General features: G+C 41.1%; 1 protein-coding gene across 7 annotated transcripts in view; it reads left to right on the forward strand.

The window, feature by feature from the left end:
• The window catches only part of ERICH6B (glutamate rich 6B), a 440,905-nt gene that overhangs the window by 339,216 nt on the left and 85,275 nt on the right, over window positions 1–16,414 (forward strand). For all 7 annotated transcript variants that reach the window (XM_073580272.1, XM_073580271.1, XM_073580276.1 and 4 more), the window contains 2 exons: window positions 355–437; window positions 13,307–13,462. In XM_073580272.1, the coding sequence (XP_073436373.1) occupies window positions 355–437; window positions 13,307–13,462 (239 nt within the window). The remainder of the gene's footprint in view (window positions 1–354; window positions 438–13,306; window positions 13,463–16,414) is intronic.

The raw sequence follows: 16,414 nt of genomic DNA on the forward strand, positions 1-16,414 counted from the left end.
CATTTCCAGACCCATAGAAAATAGCTAGAAACGTGGAATTTTCCACGAAATTAATGAGCATGCTGCGTTTTTTACCGCAAAGCATTTTTTTCAGAGTAAAAAACGCATCAATATGCACAAAAAGTGCAAAATGCATAGAAATGAATGGGAAGCTTATTTTAAGCGTCTTTTTGAGCGGATTTTTTGGCAAGTCCGTGAAAAAAATCGCAAAAAAAACGCTACGTGTGAGCACAGCCTAAATCTCCGAGCACGCCAAAATACTCGGAGATCACCCGAGTATGCTCGGGGAAACCTGAGCAATGAGTATACTCGCTCATCACTAATTATGATTCTTGCACATTTTTGTTTCTGCAGAGACCTAAAGAGACTATCAAGCAGCGTTACAGTTCTGAACAAAATTTCTGCACCCTCTTTCCAGATGGAACAGGGCAGGTTCTGTATCCAACTTAACTAAAATTAAGTGATGTTTCATGTCGTTCAGCCCTTGGTGGAACCCAGAACACATTTCTTCCTTCATTGGAATCTTTATGTCCAATAAGGAAGTTTTCATCAAGAGGCTACAGAAGCAAACACATCCTGTTCCTTGAAATACTAAAACCTCTGTAGAACAGAGCAGTTTTTTAACATTTGGTGGATTGAAGGGATATTTTACCCTACTTTATTATTTTTAGAATATTGTTGTACAACTTGGGACACAAACTGCTTACATGCCAATAGCACCATTCATAATACGATGTGTATACATATTACTGATTTCATTTGCTATTTAGCAGCTGCAGTGATGTGTGGCATGGTGTCAGTGCTGATTGTACATTGGAGCCAGAAATTGGGTATATAAAATCAAAATCCATTTAGTAAAGGAGTCCCCATTGTAATCTTTCAATAAACCTATTATGGCACAAGCTAGCAGTTGGTTTAGTAACAGTTTTCACATGAATAGATTTTGTAACTAGAAAAGCATTTTCTTATTTTATAACATTTTTACTTTTCTAGCATCCACAGGAATATGTAATTGACTCTGCATGCCGCATTTTAATGAAGGTCCAGGTCACAAGAAACGCCCTTGCTGATGGAGAGTTAGAACTATAGTGGCCCATATTTACCATTCAAAGCTTTGACATGAAAAAAAAAAATTCTGCTAGTTCTACTATGTTCTTGGTTGCTGTGATGGTGTTCCACTCTCAACTAATACTGTTTAATTACTATATTTATTAGAGATTACATAACTTCAGAAGTAATCCATTCAATTTAGAACGATAAACATACCGTTAATTTACCATGATACATTGTGATATGAGTCAGTAAGATGAAACAGGTTACATATCCTTATAAGCTTTAGAGATTTTATTTCTCCATTCAAGCCCTACGCTATATTGACCTGTAATACACTATCCAGAAGTTTAGCAGGTACTTCTGTACCTTCATATATTGCTAAAACAGAAAATGCATGTCATGTTCAACCTGATTCTCCATTACAGAGGCATTCTCATTTAGGCTAAGTTCACATTTGCGGTTGAGTCCGCAACTGCAAACGCATGCAAAAAGCTTGCAAACGCATGCATGTGTTTGAGGTTGCAGACGATAGGCAAGTGCTAGTTTCCCAGCAAATTTTTGAATGTACACAAGCCACGCCCAATGGGCATGTCTTATGTAAATGATCCCATATGCAAATGCAAAGCGTAAGCATGTGCTTGCGTACGCATGTGTTCCCATAAGCTGTAATGTGTTGTTTATACGCATTTTTTCTGCACGCGTCCACATGCGTTTGGAGGCGGCAATTTGTCACCTCCAAAATTGCAACATGCTGCGTTAGCCGTGCCCCACCGCACAGCCCAAAACGGCACATGCGTAAGCAAACGTGGTCGAGCGCATAAAAACACATGTACCTGCGTCCACAACGTTAAAGATAGGAAAACACAACGCATGTGGATGTATGTGTCAGAAATGCTGCTGACACAACCGCAAATGTGAACCCAGCCTTAGAAGCATACAATACTATGCAAATATACCATACATTGACGCACTTACAGCTCCATAGTAAAGAGCCATAGGAACTTGAATTGCCACCCTACAGCCTCCACATGGTTCTGCTGCCTGAATCTAGGGTTTTTCCTAATGAAGTAATGTATTTATGTATGAAATGTTGAAACTGTAGCTTTATCTGTGAATTAACATTTTATTTAAACTGATGACTGTATCCATATATACTTCATGTGATCGATGTATCCAGAAATACTGCTCTATGAGATGCAAAAAAAAATGCTTTCAGAAGTTTATCTTGTCTCCAGAGATATTAAAGGCCGCCATAGATGAGATGCACCAAGTATCACGGATGCTCTAATGACATGTTTGAGTCCCCGTGTCCGCATGTTTTGCGCCTGTTAGACAGCCACAACACATGCAGGGATTGCCCTTATGCATGATAGGCATGTTTTGTGCCTATCTAACAGCTGCAAAACATGCGGCCACGGGAACTCTAACATGCCACTCAAGCAACCGCGATACTTAGTGCATTCCCGAGCACCTTAGGCAAACTCAAGTAATAATGAGCACTTGCACTCAACACTAAGGCCAAGGTCACACTGCGTTTAGGCAGTCCGTTAGACGGACTGCGTTACACCGCGGTATAACGCAGTCCGTTAACGCTGCCATTCAGCCCCATTGTCGGGCGCATCGCGACACATGCCTTAAAGCGGCACGCATTTGTGATGTGCTCTCATTCACTGATGGAGCCTCTGACGCGTGCTGCAGCGCATGATTCATCTGCGCTAGCGGGTATAGCATAACGTGATCGCGTTATGCTATACCATTAACGCAGCCCATCAACACTATGCGTTGAACAGGCTGCTTAACATAATGTGAACCTAACCTACGGAGATTAGCTGCTGCCAGAGCTGTCTTTCTCTGCTCTCCCCTTTTAAGAACTCTTGTACGGTCAGTCAAGCCAAACATTTATGTGTATCTGAGAGGAGAAGTAGATGTTGGCCAAACAATTATTAACAGCTATCTAATGTGTTTTGGAGGGCCTCTTTGTGCCCCAAGCCTGTTTTCACCTTCATGACCATATTTTAAAATGCTAACCACTGTCACTTTATGAGTAGTGTTGAGCATTCCGATACTGCAAATATCGGGTGTCGGCCGATATTCGCTGTATCGGAATTCCGATACCGAGTTCCGATATTTTTTCGATATCGGATATCGGAATTGGAAGTTCCCATAATGCAATGAGCCACTGTTGTGGCTCTGATTGGCTGCCGAAATGACATCATCATGATGCGCGGTCTGTGCGCATCATGATGCGCCGTCAGTTCGGGCCTTCCGGGGGGTCTGTGCCGACTTCCCGGGGGTCTGTACCGGCCTGCCCGGGGGTCTGTACCGGCCTGCTGGGGGTCTGTGCCGACTGCCCGGGGGTCTGTGCCGACTGCCGGGGGTCTGTACCGGCCTGCCGGGGGGCTGTGCCAGCCTGCCGGTGGTCTGTGCCGACTGTCCGGGGGTCTGTGCAGGCTGCGGGGGTCTGTGCAGGCATCGTCCGATGGGACTACAAGTCCCATCGGGCGATGCCTGCTACCATGACGGTGATTGACACATTAGCCAATGATTGGACAGTAGTAGTCCCATCACCCGGCTAATGTGTTGAATGTAAAAAAAAAATACATACTACATACATACTACATGCTACATACATACTACATACATGCAACATACATACTACATACATGCTACATACATACTACATATATACTACATGCATGCAACATGCATACTACATATATACTACATGCATGCAACATACATACTACATATATACCACATGCATGCAACATGCATACTACATATATACCACATATATACTACATGCATGCAACATACATATGTACTACATATATACTACATGCAACATGCATACTACATATATACTGCATGCATGCAACATACATACTACATATATACCACATGCATGCAACATTCATACCACATATATACTACATGCATGCAACATACATACAACATATATACTACATGCATGCAACATGCATACTACATATATACCACATATATACTACATGCATGCAACATACATATATACTACATATATACAACATGCAACATGCATACTACATATATACTACATGCATGCAACATACATACATACTACATATATACCACATGCATGCAACATGCATACCACATGCATGCAACATACATATATACAACATATATACTACATGTATGCAACATACATATATACAACATATATACTACATGCAACATACATTCTACATATATACTACATGCATGCAACATACATATATACAACATATATACTACATGCAACATACATACTACATATATACTACATGCAACATACATACTACATATATACCACATGCATGCAACATACATATATACAACATATATACTACATGCATGCAACATGCATACTACATATATACCACATATATACTACATGCATGCAACATACATACATACAACATATATACTGCATGCAACATGCATACTACATATATACCACATATATACTACATGCATGCAACATACATACTACATATATACCACATGCATGCAACATGCATACTACATATATACCACATATATACTACATGCATGCAACATACATATGTACTATATATATACTACATGCAACATGCATACTACATATATACTGCATGCATGCAACATACATACTACATATATACCACATGCATGCAACATTCATACCACATATATACTACATGCATGCAACATACATACAACATATATACTACATGCATGCAACATGCATACTACATATATACCACATATATACTACATGCATGCAACATACATATATACTACATATATACAACATGCAACATGCATACTACATATATACTACATGCATGCAACATACATACATACTACATATATACCACATGCATGCAACATGCATACCACATGCATGCAACATACATATATACAACATATATACTACATGCATGCAACATACATATATACAACATATATACTACATGCAACATACATTCTACATATATACTACATGCATGCAACATACATATATACAACATATATACTACATGCAACATACATACTACATATATACTACATGCAACATACATACTACATATATACCACATGCATGCAACATACATATATACAACATATATACTACATGCATGCAACATGCATACTACATATATACCACATGCATGCAACATACATACATACAACATATATACTGCATGCAACATGCATACTACATATATACCACATATATACTACATGCATGCAACATACATATATACTACATATATACAACATGCATACTACATATATACTACATGCATACAACATACATACTACATATATACCACATGCATGCAACATGCATACTACATATATACCACATATATACTACATGCATACTACATATATACCACATGCATGCAACATACATATATACAACATATATACTACATGCATGCAACATACATATATACAACATATATACTACATGCAACATACATACTACATATATACTACATGCATGCAACATACATATATACTACATATATACTACATTCAACATACATACTACATATATACTACATGCATGCAACATACTACATACATACTACATACATACTACATATATACCACATGCATGCAACATACATATATACAACATATATACTACTTGCATGCAACATATATACTACATATATACTACATGCAACATACATACTACATATATACTACATGCATGCAACATGCATACTACATATATAATACATATATACTACATGCATGCAACATACATACAACATATATACTACATGCATGCAACATGCATACTACATATATACCACATATATACTACATGCATGCAACATATATATACTACATATATACTACATGCAACATGCATACTACATATATACTACATGCATTCAACATACATACATACTACATATATACCACATGCATTCAACATGTATACTACATATATACCACATATATACTACATGCATACTACATATATACCACATGCATGCAACATACATATATACAACATATATACTACATGCATGCAACATACATATATACAACATATATACTACATGCAACATACATACTACATATATACTACATGCATGCAACACACATATATACTACATATATACTACATGCAACATACATACTACATATATACTACATGCATGCAACATACATACTACATACATACTACATATATACTACATGAATACTACATATATACCACATGCATGCAACATACATATATACAACATATATACTACATGAATGCAACATGCATACTACATATATACCACATATATTACATGCATGCAACATACATACATACAACATATATACTACATGCATGCAACATGCATACTACATATATACCACATATATTACATGCATGCAACATACATACATACAACATATATACTACATGCATGCAACATACATATATACTACAATCCTCCGCCACTGTAAAAAAAAAGTCCCTAGTCTCACTTTATGGCATTGCTGTGTGAGAAATTTCCCACGCAGCTTTTGCCATAAAGTGAGACTAGGGACTTTTTATACAGTGGCGGAGGAATACAGTGCGGAAGGATACCTACCTCCCGTCATTGGATTCCTGGAGCCCGTAGAGAACGGTAGCATCAGCTGATGCTGCTGTTCTCCACGCAAGATCGTCGTGGGACACTCGTGGACTTCTGCGGATCAGGGGTAAGTATATTGGTGGTTTGTTATTTTAATATTTATTCCACAGATGACAATGGCTTCGGGGAACAAAGTGACAAGTGATGGTGAGTATGTACTCTATGTTATATGTACTGTATGTCTATATGTATGTATTGTATGAATGTATTGTATGTAGTATATATGTATGTTGCATGCATGTAGTATATATGTAGTATATATGTAGTATGCATGTTGCATGCATGTGGTATATATGTAGTATGTATGTATGTTGCATGCATGTAGTATATATGTAGTATGCATGTTGCATGCATGTGGTATATATGTAGTATGTATGTTGCATGTAGTATATATGTAGTATATATGTATGCTGCATGCATGTAGTATATATGTGGTATATATGTAGTATGCATGTTGCATGCATGTAGTATATATGTTGTATATATGTATGTTGCATGCATGTAGTATATATGTTGTATATATGTATGTTGCATGCATGTGGTATATATGTAGTATATATGTATGTAGTATGTATGTATGTTGCATGCATGTAGTATATATGTAGTATGTATGTTGCATGTAGTATATATGTAGTATATATGTATGATGCATGTAGTATATATGTGGTATATATGTAGTATGTATGTGGTATATATGTAGCATGCATGTTGCATGCATGTAGTATATATGTTGTATATATGTATATTGCATGCATGTGGTATATATGTAGTATATATGTATGTAGTATGTATGTATGTTGCATGCATGTAGTATATATGTAGTATGTATGTTGCATGTAGTATATATGTAGTATATATGTATGATGCATGTAGTATATATGTGGTATATATGTAGTATGCATGTTGCATGCATGTAGTATATATGTTGTATATATGTATGTTGCATGCATGTGGTATATATGTAGTATGCATGTTGCATGCATGTAGTATATATGTTGTATGTATGTATGTTGCATGCATGTAGTATATATGTTGTATGTATGTATGTTGCATGCATGTAGTATATATGTGGTATATATGTAGTATGCATGTAGTATATATGTGGTATATATGTAGTATGCATGTTGCATGCATGTGGTATATATGTAGCATGTATGTATGTTGCATGCATGTAGTATATATATAGTATGCCAGTGGCGTAGCGTGGGGGGGCGGGGGGGGCGCTCCGCCCTAGGCAGCAAGTGTGTGGGGGCGGCGCCGCGCGGCAGCAGCAGTTCCTCTTCTCTCCTCTGCCGTGGGAGAAGCGCGGACTCCGCGGAGGCACAGTGCAGGCGCAGCTCAGCCTCAGGCGCTTTCTACCTTGCTCTGCTGAACTCGGACTCGGAGCCGCGGCTGCTGTCCGCTCCTGAGCCGGTGCTGGGCGCACTCAGGTGAACGCCCATCCGCTCCTGGAGCCTGGACGTCGGAGGAGGTGTTGGCCGCGGGTCGGAGCTGCCTGAAGAACACGTGGCTGCTGAGCTGAGGTGACGCAGGAGCGGATCCCGGGACACAGGAGCCGGTGAGTGAGGGGGACAGCGGGAAGCGCTGCCCAGCCTGCCCGGGATATCTGTGAGGGCCCTGAGGGGAGACACTCAGACTGTGACACCTGCTGTGGGGGCCCTGAGGGGAGACACTCAGACTGTGACACCTGCTGTGGGGGCCCTGAGGGGAGACACTCAGACTGTGACACCTGCTGTGAGGGCCCTGAGGGGAGACACTCAGACTGTCTGTGACACCTGCTGTGAGGGCCCTGAGGGGAGACACTCAGACTGTGACACCTGCTGTGGGGGCCCTGAGGGGAGACACTCAGACTGTGACACCTGCTGTGAGGGCCCTGAGGGGAGACACTCATACTGTCTGTGACACCTGCTGTGAGGGCCCTGAGGGGAGACACTCAGACTGTGACACCTGCTGTGAGGGCCCTGAGGGGAGACACTCAGACTGTCTGTGACACCTGCTGTGAGGGCCCTGAGGGGAGACACTCAGACTGTGACACCTGCTGTGGGGGCCCTGAGGGGAGACACTCAGACTGTGACACCTGCTGTGGGGGCCCTGAGGGGAGACACTCAGACTGTGACACCTGCTGTGGGGGCCCTGAGGGGAGACACTCAGACTGTGACACCTGCTGTGGGGGCCCTGAGGGGAGACACTCAGACTGTGACACCTGCTGTGAGGGCCCTGAGGGGAGACACTCAGACTGTCTGTGACACCTGCTGTGAGGGCCCTGAGGGGAGACACTCAGACTGTGACACCTGCTGTGGGGGCCCTGAGGGGAGACACTCAGACTGTGACACCTGCTGTGGGGGCCCTGAGGGGAGACACTCAGACTGTGACACCTGCTGTGGGGGCCCTGAGGGGAGAAACTCAGACTGTGACACCTGCTGTGGGGGCCCTGAGGGGAGACACTCAGACTGTAACACCTGCTGTGAGGGCCCTGAGGGGAGACACTCAGACTGTGACACCTGCAGTGAGGGCCCTGAGGGGAGACACTCAGACTGTGACACCTGCTGTGAGGGCCCTGAGGGGAGACACTCAGACTGTCTGTGACACCTGCTGTGAGGGCCCTGAGGGGAGACACTCAGACTGTGACACCTGCCACACCGGCTGTATTATACACCGGGGTCCATCAACCCCAAATGTTCTGCTTTGTGTGGTCAGATCAATTACTCATTTTCCTTTTTCTGGTTGCTCCAACGCTGATACTAAGGCCTTGATTCCTGGAGATTGGCGTCTTCTACTCCAGCTGTAATGTAGTCAGCGCTGGATACAAACGCCTCGAGAGCAGATATCAGCGTCCTAAAAAAATGCCACAACTTTTCAACTGCTCTGGACTCCACCAGTCACGTACGCGGCACGCCTGTCATATTCGCCAGTCATGTAAGACAGTCATGAATGCCAGTCATGTACGCCAGTCATGTACACCAGTCAAGTACGCCAGTCATGTAGGCCCATCATGAAAGACAGTCATGTATGCCAGTCATGTACACTAGTCATTTATGCCAGTCATGTGCACAATGTATGTACGCCAGTCATGTATGCCAATCATTTATGTCAGTCTTGTAACCCAGTCATGTACGCGAGTCATGTATGCGAGTCATGGAGGGCAGTCATTTACACCTGTCATGTAACATAGTCACGTAAGACAGTCATGTACGCCAATCTTTTATGTCAGTCATGTATGCCAGTCATGTAAGCCAGTCATGGAGGGCAGTCATTTACGCCAGTCATGTACGGCACCAGTGAGCCTTTTATAGAAGCTATGTACACCTGTCTACACCTCTGGAAGCCACCTATCGAAGCTATATACAAGTATACACCCCTGGGAACACCTATATATGCTATATACCCATATATAAGTCTAGAAATTTAGAAATAATAACAGCAGAGTTAGTAGCAGACTAAAAATTAGATCTTTGAGTGCAGTGTGGGCTCTTCGGATGCTTCCGGATTATCAACGACCAAAGGGGCGGCAAATTTTTTGACTGCCCCGGGCGCCACAAACAGTTGCTACGCCACTGAGTATGCATGTTGCATGTAGTATATATGTATGTTGCATGCATGTAGTGTATATGTAGTATATATGTTGCATGTAGTATATATGTAGTATGTATGTATGTTGCATGCATGTAGTATATATGTAGTATGCATGTTGTATATATGTAGTATATATGTATGTTGCATGCATGTAGTATATATGTGGTATATATGTAGTATGCATGTTGCATGCATGTGGTATATATGTAGTATGTATGTTGCATGCATGTAGTATATATGTAGTTTGCATGTTGCATGCATGTGGTATATATGTAGTATGTATGTAGCATGTAGTATGTATGTTGCATGTATGTAGCATGTATGTATGTAGTATGTATTTTTTTTTTTTACATTCAACACATTAGCCGGATGATGGGACTACTACTGTCCTATCATTGGCTAATGTGTCAATCACCGTCATGGTAGCAGGCATCGCCCGATGGGACTTGTAGTCCCATCGGACGATGCCTGCACAGACCCCCGCAGCCTGCACAGACCCCCGGACAGTCAGTACAGACCACCAGCAGGCCGGCACAGACCCCCGGCAGGCCGCACAGACCCCCGGGCAGTCGGCACAGACCCCCGGAAGGTCCGTACACACCCCCGAGAGGCTGTACAAGGACAGAAAAGGGTTTTTCTTATTCTGATACCGGAAGTCCCATAGACTTGAATGGGACTTCCGGTATCGGAATCGGCGATACCCGATACTTTTTTCGTATCAGGACGATATTTTAGGGTATCGGATGGTATCGCTCAACACTATTTATGAGGTAATAGCTCTGAAATGCTTCAATGGATCCCAATAATTCTGAGAATGTTTTTTCGTGACATATTGTACTTCATGATGATGGTAAAACTTCTTCAATATGACTTGTTTTTATCTGTGAAAAAATCAGAAATTTGGGAAAAATTTTGAAACTTTTGCAATTTTCAAACTTAACTTTTATACCCTTAAATCAGAGAAATATGTCACACAAAATAGTTAATAAATAACATTTCCCACATGTCTAATTTGAAACAATTTTTTTTGGTAGGAAGTTCTAAGTGTTACCAACGGTTTCTCATTTTGCCAACAAAATTTATAAAACCATTTTTTTTAGGGACCACATCACATTTGAAGTAACTCTTCATGGACTTCGGGTACATTACTGAAGCAATGTGGAAGGAAACAAAAGCATTTAACTTTTTTCACAAAAATTTTAATTTACACCCACATTTTTTTTATTTTCACAAGGGTATCAGGAGAAAATAGACCCCAAAATATGTTGCAATCTCTCCTCAGCATGTCTGGAGAGCAGTGGAAACCCCCCTCAAGTGACCCCATTTTGGACACTTGTCTAGATGTGTGGTAAGCACAGAAGTTTATAATGTAGAGATGTGAAAATAAAAAAAATTACATTTTTTCAACAAAAATGATCTTTTAGCCCTAAGTTTTTTTATTTTCACAAGGATAACAAGAGAAAAATGGACCCTAAAAATCGTTGTGAAATTTCTCCTGAGAACGCCGATACCTCATGTGTGTGCGAAAACCACTATTTTGGCGCACGACAGGGCTTGGAAGAGAAGGAGCACCGTTTGACTTTTCAAACCCAAAATTGGATGTAATCAAGTGCGGACGCCATGTTGAGAGCCCTTCATATGCCTAAACAGGGGAAATCCCCCACAAGTTACCCAATTTTGGAAACTAGACCCCCCAAAGAGGTTTATCTAGATATGTAGTGAACACTTTGAACCCAAGGAGTGTGACAGAAAATTATAATGTTAAGTCGTGAAAATAAAAAAATCTAATTTTTTCCACAAAAATGTTATTTTAGTCCCAAATCTTTTTTATTTTCACAATGGTAACAAGAGAAAATAGATCCCAAAATCTATTGTGCATATTCTTCAGAGCACATTGATACCCCATATATGGAGAAAAATATGTGTATAAATATATGTCAGGTTGTCATACGCGAGTTGTGTAGTGTATGTCAAGTTGGCATACGTGATTTGTGTACGTTAGAAATGAATTTACTAGTTCATAGATGTGTAGTACAGTTTGAAGCATTCTTTTATACTGTACACAGGGCATTCTTTTATACACAGGCCAGATTTTTCATGGCAGGAATGGCATTGCCAAATGGAGTCATTTCTTATCGCCCTTCTGGACCAGTAGAAGCGCAGGAGAGTGCAGCCACAAAGACTAGGGTGGCTTGGCTAGAAGATGTAGTGCCATCCAGTCTGACAATATGGGTGTGTGTGCTGTTGAGCTGGAGTTATCAGCTCCCTGCTCCAGTCAGTTGGAGAGCACCACACTCTACTTAAGCCTATTGCTGGAAGCTGCCACCTAACCTTCTGTTTCTCTGGTTAAGTTTTACCTATTCAGCTCCTGTGTAATATTATTGTTTCCTACTTTGGCCTTGGCTTGTTTTACTGACTATTCTTGTGTTTTCTGATTTTGTACTTTTTCTTCCCTCTTGGTTCTAAACTTGCTACATGACCACACCATACAGCCTGCACCACGGAACAGCAGCTTATTCCATGGCTCCAGCCCAGGGCCCATGTTTAGGTCCAAGATTAGAGGGTCAAGGCCAGGACAAACCCTGGGATCTGGTAAACAAAGTGGTTTGCACTAAGCTTGTCCATGCTGGCCATTTTAGACCTGTCAGGTGACCACTGACAGAACCCCTTTACAGTTACGAAATTAAAGCTTACAGTAAGTCCACTTGCCCAGGAATGTCTCCAATCTATCCAATTCCTCTATTTGACTTTATTTAGACAAATGCAGTCATCTGGGCATAAAAGTTTATTTATTCTGGTGCAAATTCAGGCAATTAAAATATGAATTATACATATAACAAAGACAGTCTTAGTCATTGTAAGATTTTATACTTTTATCATCTTTATCCTGATTCCTTACACTAGGATTTGTTTTTGTTTTGTTTCTAAATTGAAAGTACAAACTCTTTAATAGTAATATGCTGTATTGATAACTACTCTTCGCAATGTGCTGTTTATCATTATCTTCCTTGACTGCAAATCAGATATCCATCAGGAAATGTTGCTATCTTGATAGCCTGCTCGAAACCTACACAGTTTATCTTTATCATCTTGGAAGATGCTGAGAGGAAACCACAGATTCAAGCCATTTTTATGAGTAATGGTCATGCAACCTGCTACCATCGTAACGGGAGAGTTTGGTAAGTTGAATGGTATACTTAAAGACATTTTACAGCAAGGCACTAGAGAAAAGAGAGACTTACATCAAACAGGATTGACTGGTGAATCTCTGAGTTATCATTCTTTATGCTACTATGTAAAAGACTGTCATTTATCAACAATCAATAATAGATAGTGTGGTAGCGGTACTGAAATCTTATATACTGATCATATTTTTGAGCGTGAAGAAGATAAGGGATAATGAAACTGAATAATAAACCCTAGAGAAAATTATAAGAATAATAATTACACGTTGTACTTGGCACATACAAAATGAAAAAATAAGCAAGAAACACTATTAGAGATAAGGGGATAAGGCACGGCACAATTCTAATACACATTTTCCTGTGAAATGTATTGTCTCTTCTTATGCTCTGGGGTCTTTCTGGACTCCATAGCATAATAAATTTGATATTAATAGAAAAATATCTTTATACCCACCATTCACCTCTCCAGCCCCTTTGCTCCTCATCGTCACTTATCTGTGAGATGGCCAGGATGGTAGTCATGTTGAGGAGCTGTTGTGTTCCCACACCCTGGCACCCTGCAAAGAAAACAATGTCCCATCTGATGTGTGGTGTGGGAGTATTGCCCAAAACTCACATTTGCTTTTGCAGATCCTGCTGATCCCATAGTCCCGTCTCCGGACGATATCACACACACAGGAACAGATGCCGTATTCCGCTTTAACAATGTAACTTTACTTGGTAACAACTAATAAACAATCCATAGCAGTTTCAGTACAGCACAAGTTCATGTTTTCAACCTGACCTTTCACTCTCAATGCTGGTTCCTCTAGACTCTGAGATGCACTTCCTGGCTCTTCGGTCCCATATTCAACCTGAGCTTTTCTTCTCAATGCTGGCTCCTCGAGCCTCTGAGATGCTCGTTCTGGCTCTGGGGTCTCCATATTCCTGCGCCCACTTTCCCGTACTGGTTCTCACTCCAGCTCCCTTTTACTGGGAGATGAAAAAGATTCCTCTGTCCTTATTTGAGCCATAGGCCCCGGATTCTCTATGGGATACCATCGTACCAAATGGCGGCCGACCGCATTCTGCTTTTCACAAGCATTCTGTGCCTTTCCATACTGTGTGGCCCTCTGACCTGTTCTGCCTTCTCCTGAATCACTCTCCAGCACTTTCTTAATGTTACAACTATAATACACTACTGTGCACAGCTTCCTCTGACTGAGAATCAGGAAGTCTCCCCTAGAAAAATGCATTCCCGCCCCTCCCAACTTGAAAATCCCCTATTTTAACTATTCTTATACTGGCACGCTAGTTTCCTGATTCTATTGTGCCCCATTATAGTAAACCCAATCCTATCCTAATTTATAACTACTCTCTTATCTTATTCTTTATATCTTTCCCTGCAAATTGAGATTCTGATTTGGCTTGTATCCTAAGTCATACTACAAGACTCGTTAAAGGGTTGATTGTGACTTGTAGGATCGCTACTACCAATAGGTGGCGCTGTAGAGTAAAAGTCCTCTTTCTTTCTGAAGAGGCAATTTGCATATTATTTTCCCAGAGGAGCATTGCACGGCGAATAAGTCTCCTTACCTTGACAAGCCACAGCTGGCATGTCACTCTCCGCAAGGAGAAACCTTACTTCTTAGACCCTAGTCCAGAGCCTCTCAGGTTTCTTGTCTGCCTGACCAGTCCATAAGAGCTGGCGATGACCTGATACCAGAGACTCCAAGAATAGGGACATTCTACATGCTTCCCAAAATCCACAAATCTGGAAATCCAGGAAGACCAATTATTTCATGTGTGGGCACCCTCACTGAGCAGGTATCTGGATGGGTAGAGGGTATTCTTAAACCACTGGTGAAGGATACATCCAGCTACATTCAGGACACAACTGACCTATTGAATAAACTAGCAGCAATAGGTCCTCTACCAGAAGGAACCATCCTGGCCACCATGGATGTGGAATCTTTGTACTCTAATATCCCACACCAAGATGGTTTACATGCCTGCAAATTCTTCATGGAAAACACAGGGACTGATGCTGATGCTGTGGTGAAACTTATAAAATTCATCCTCACCCACAATTACTTTGAATTTGACAACAGGATCTATCTACAGGAGACTGGGACAGCAATGGGAAGTAAAATGGCTCCACAGTATGCAAATCTTTTCATGGCCAAGCTTGAAAGCGATTTTTTGTCCTCATGCCCCATCAGGCCCCTGGCCTACTACCGCTTCATTGATGATATTTTAATCATCTGGACGGAGTCTGAGCAACAGCTAAAGACGTTCCACGATCAGTTTAATCAATTTCATCCCACCATCAATTTAACACTCAACTACTCCAGTACCGAGATTAATTTTTTGGACACCATCATTAAGCTAAAAAACAATGAAATAGAGACATCCCTGTATCAGAAGCCAATCGACCGTCCAACATACCTTAAATGGGACAGTTTCCATCCAAAACACATAAAGAACTCTATTATCTATAGCCAAGCCATCAGATACAATCGTATATGTTCCAACCCCATGGATAGAGACAAACACCTTGGTCGCCTCAAAAAGACCTTTTTGAATCAGGGTTACCATCCAAGAACAATTGAAAACCAAATTACAAGAGCCACCAGATTGTCAAGGAATCACCTGCTACATTACAAAGCTAAAGAAGAAAATAACCGAGTGCCTCTAGTAGTCACCTACAACCCAAATCTGGAGGTGCTAAGGGGAGCTGCACGGAAATTACAACCTTTACTACAAAAAGATGCCCGATTAAAATCCATTTTTCCAGACCCCCCACTTCTGTGTTTTAGGCAGCCCCCAAATTTAAGAAGCATCATTGTCAGAAGCTCCCTGTCCTCTCCAACAGCTGGAGGAACCTTTCCTTGCAACCAGAAAAAATGTAAAACCTGTCCATTTATAATGACCACGGACAAGATAAAGATCCCCAATTCACATCAG

The sequence above is a fragment of the Dendrobates tinctorius genome, unplaced genomic scaffold, assembly GCF_039654945.1.
Source record: "Dendrobates tinctorius isolate UK_male_01 unplaced genomic scaffold, ASM3965494v1 ptg000064l, whole genome shotgun sequence".
Taxonomy (NCBI): Eukaryota; Metazoa; Chordata; class Amphibia; order Anura; family Dendrobatidae; genus Dendrobates; species Dendrobates tinctorius.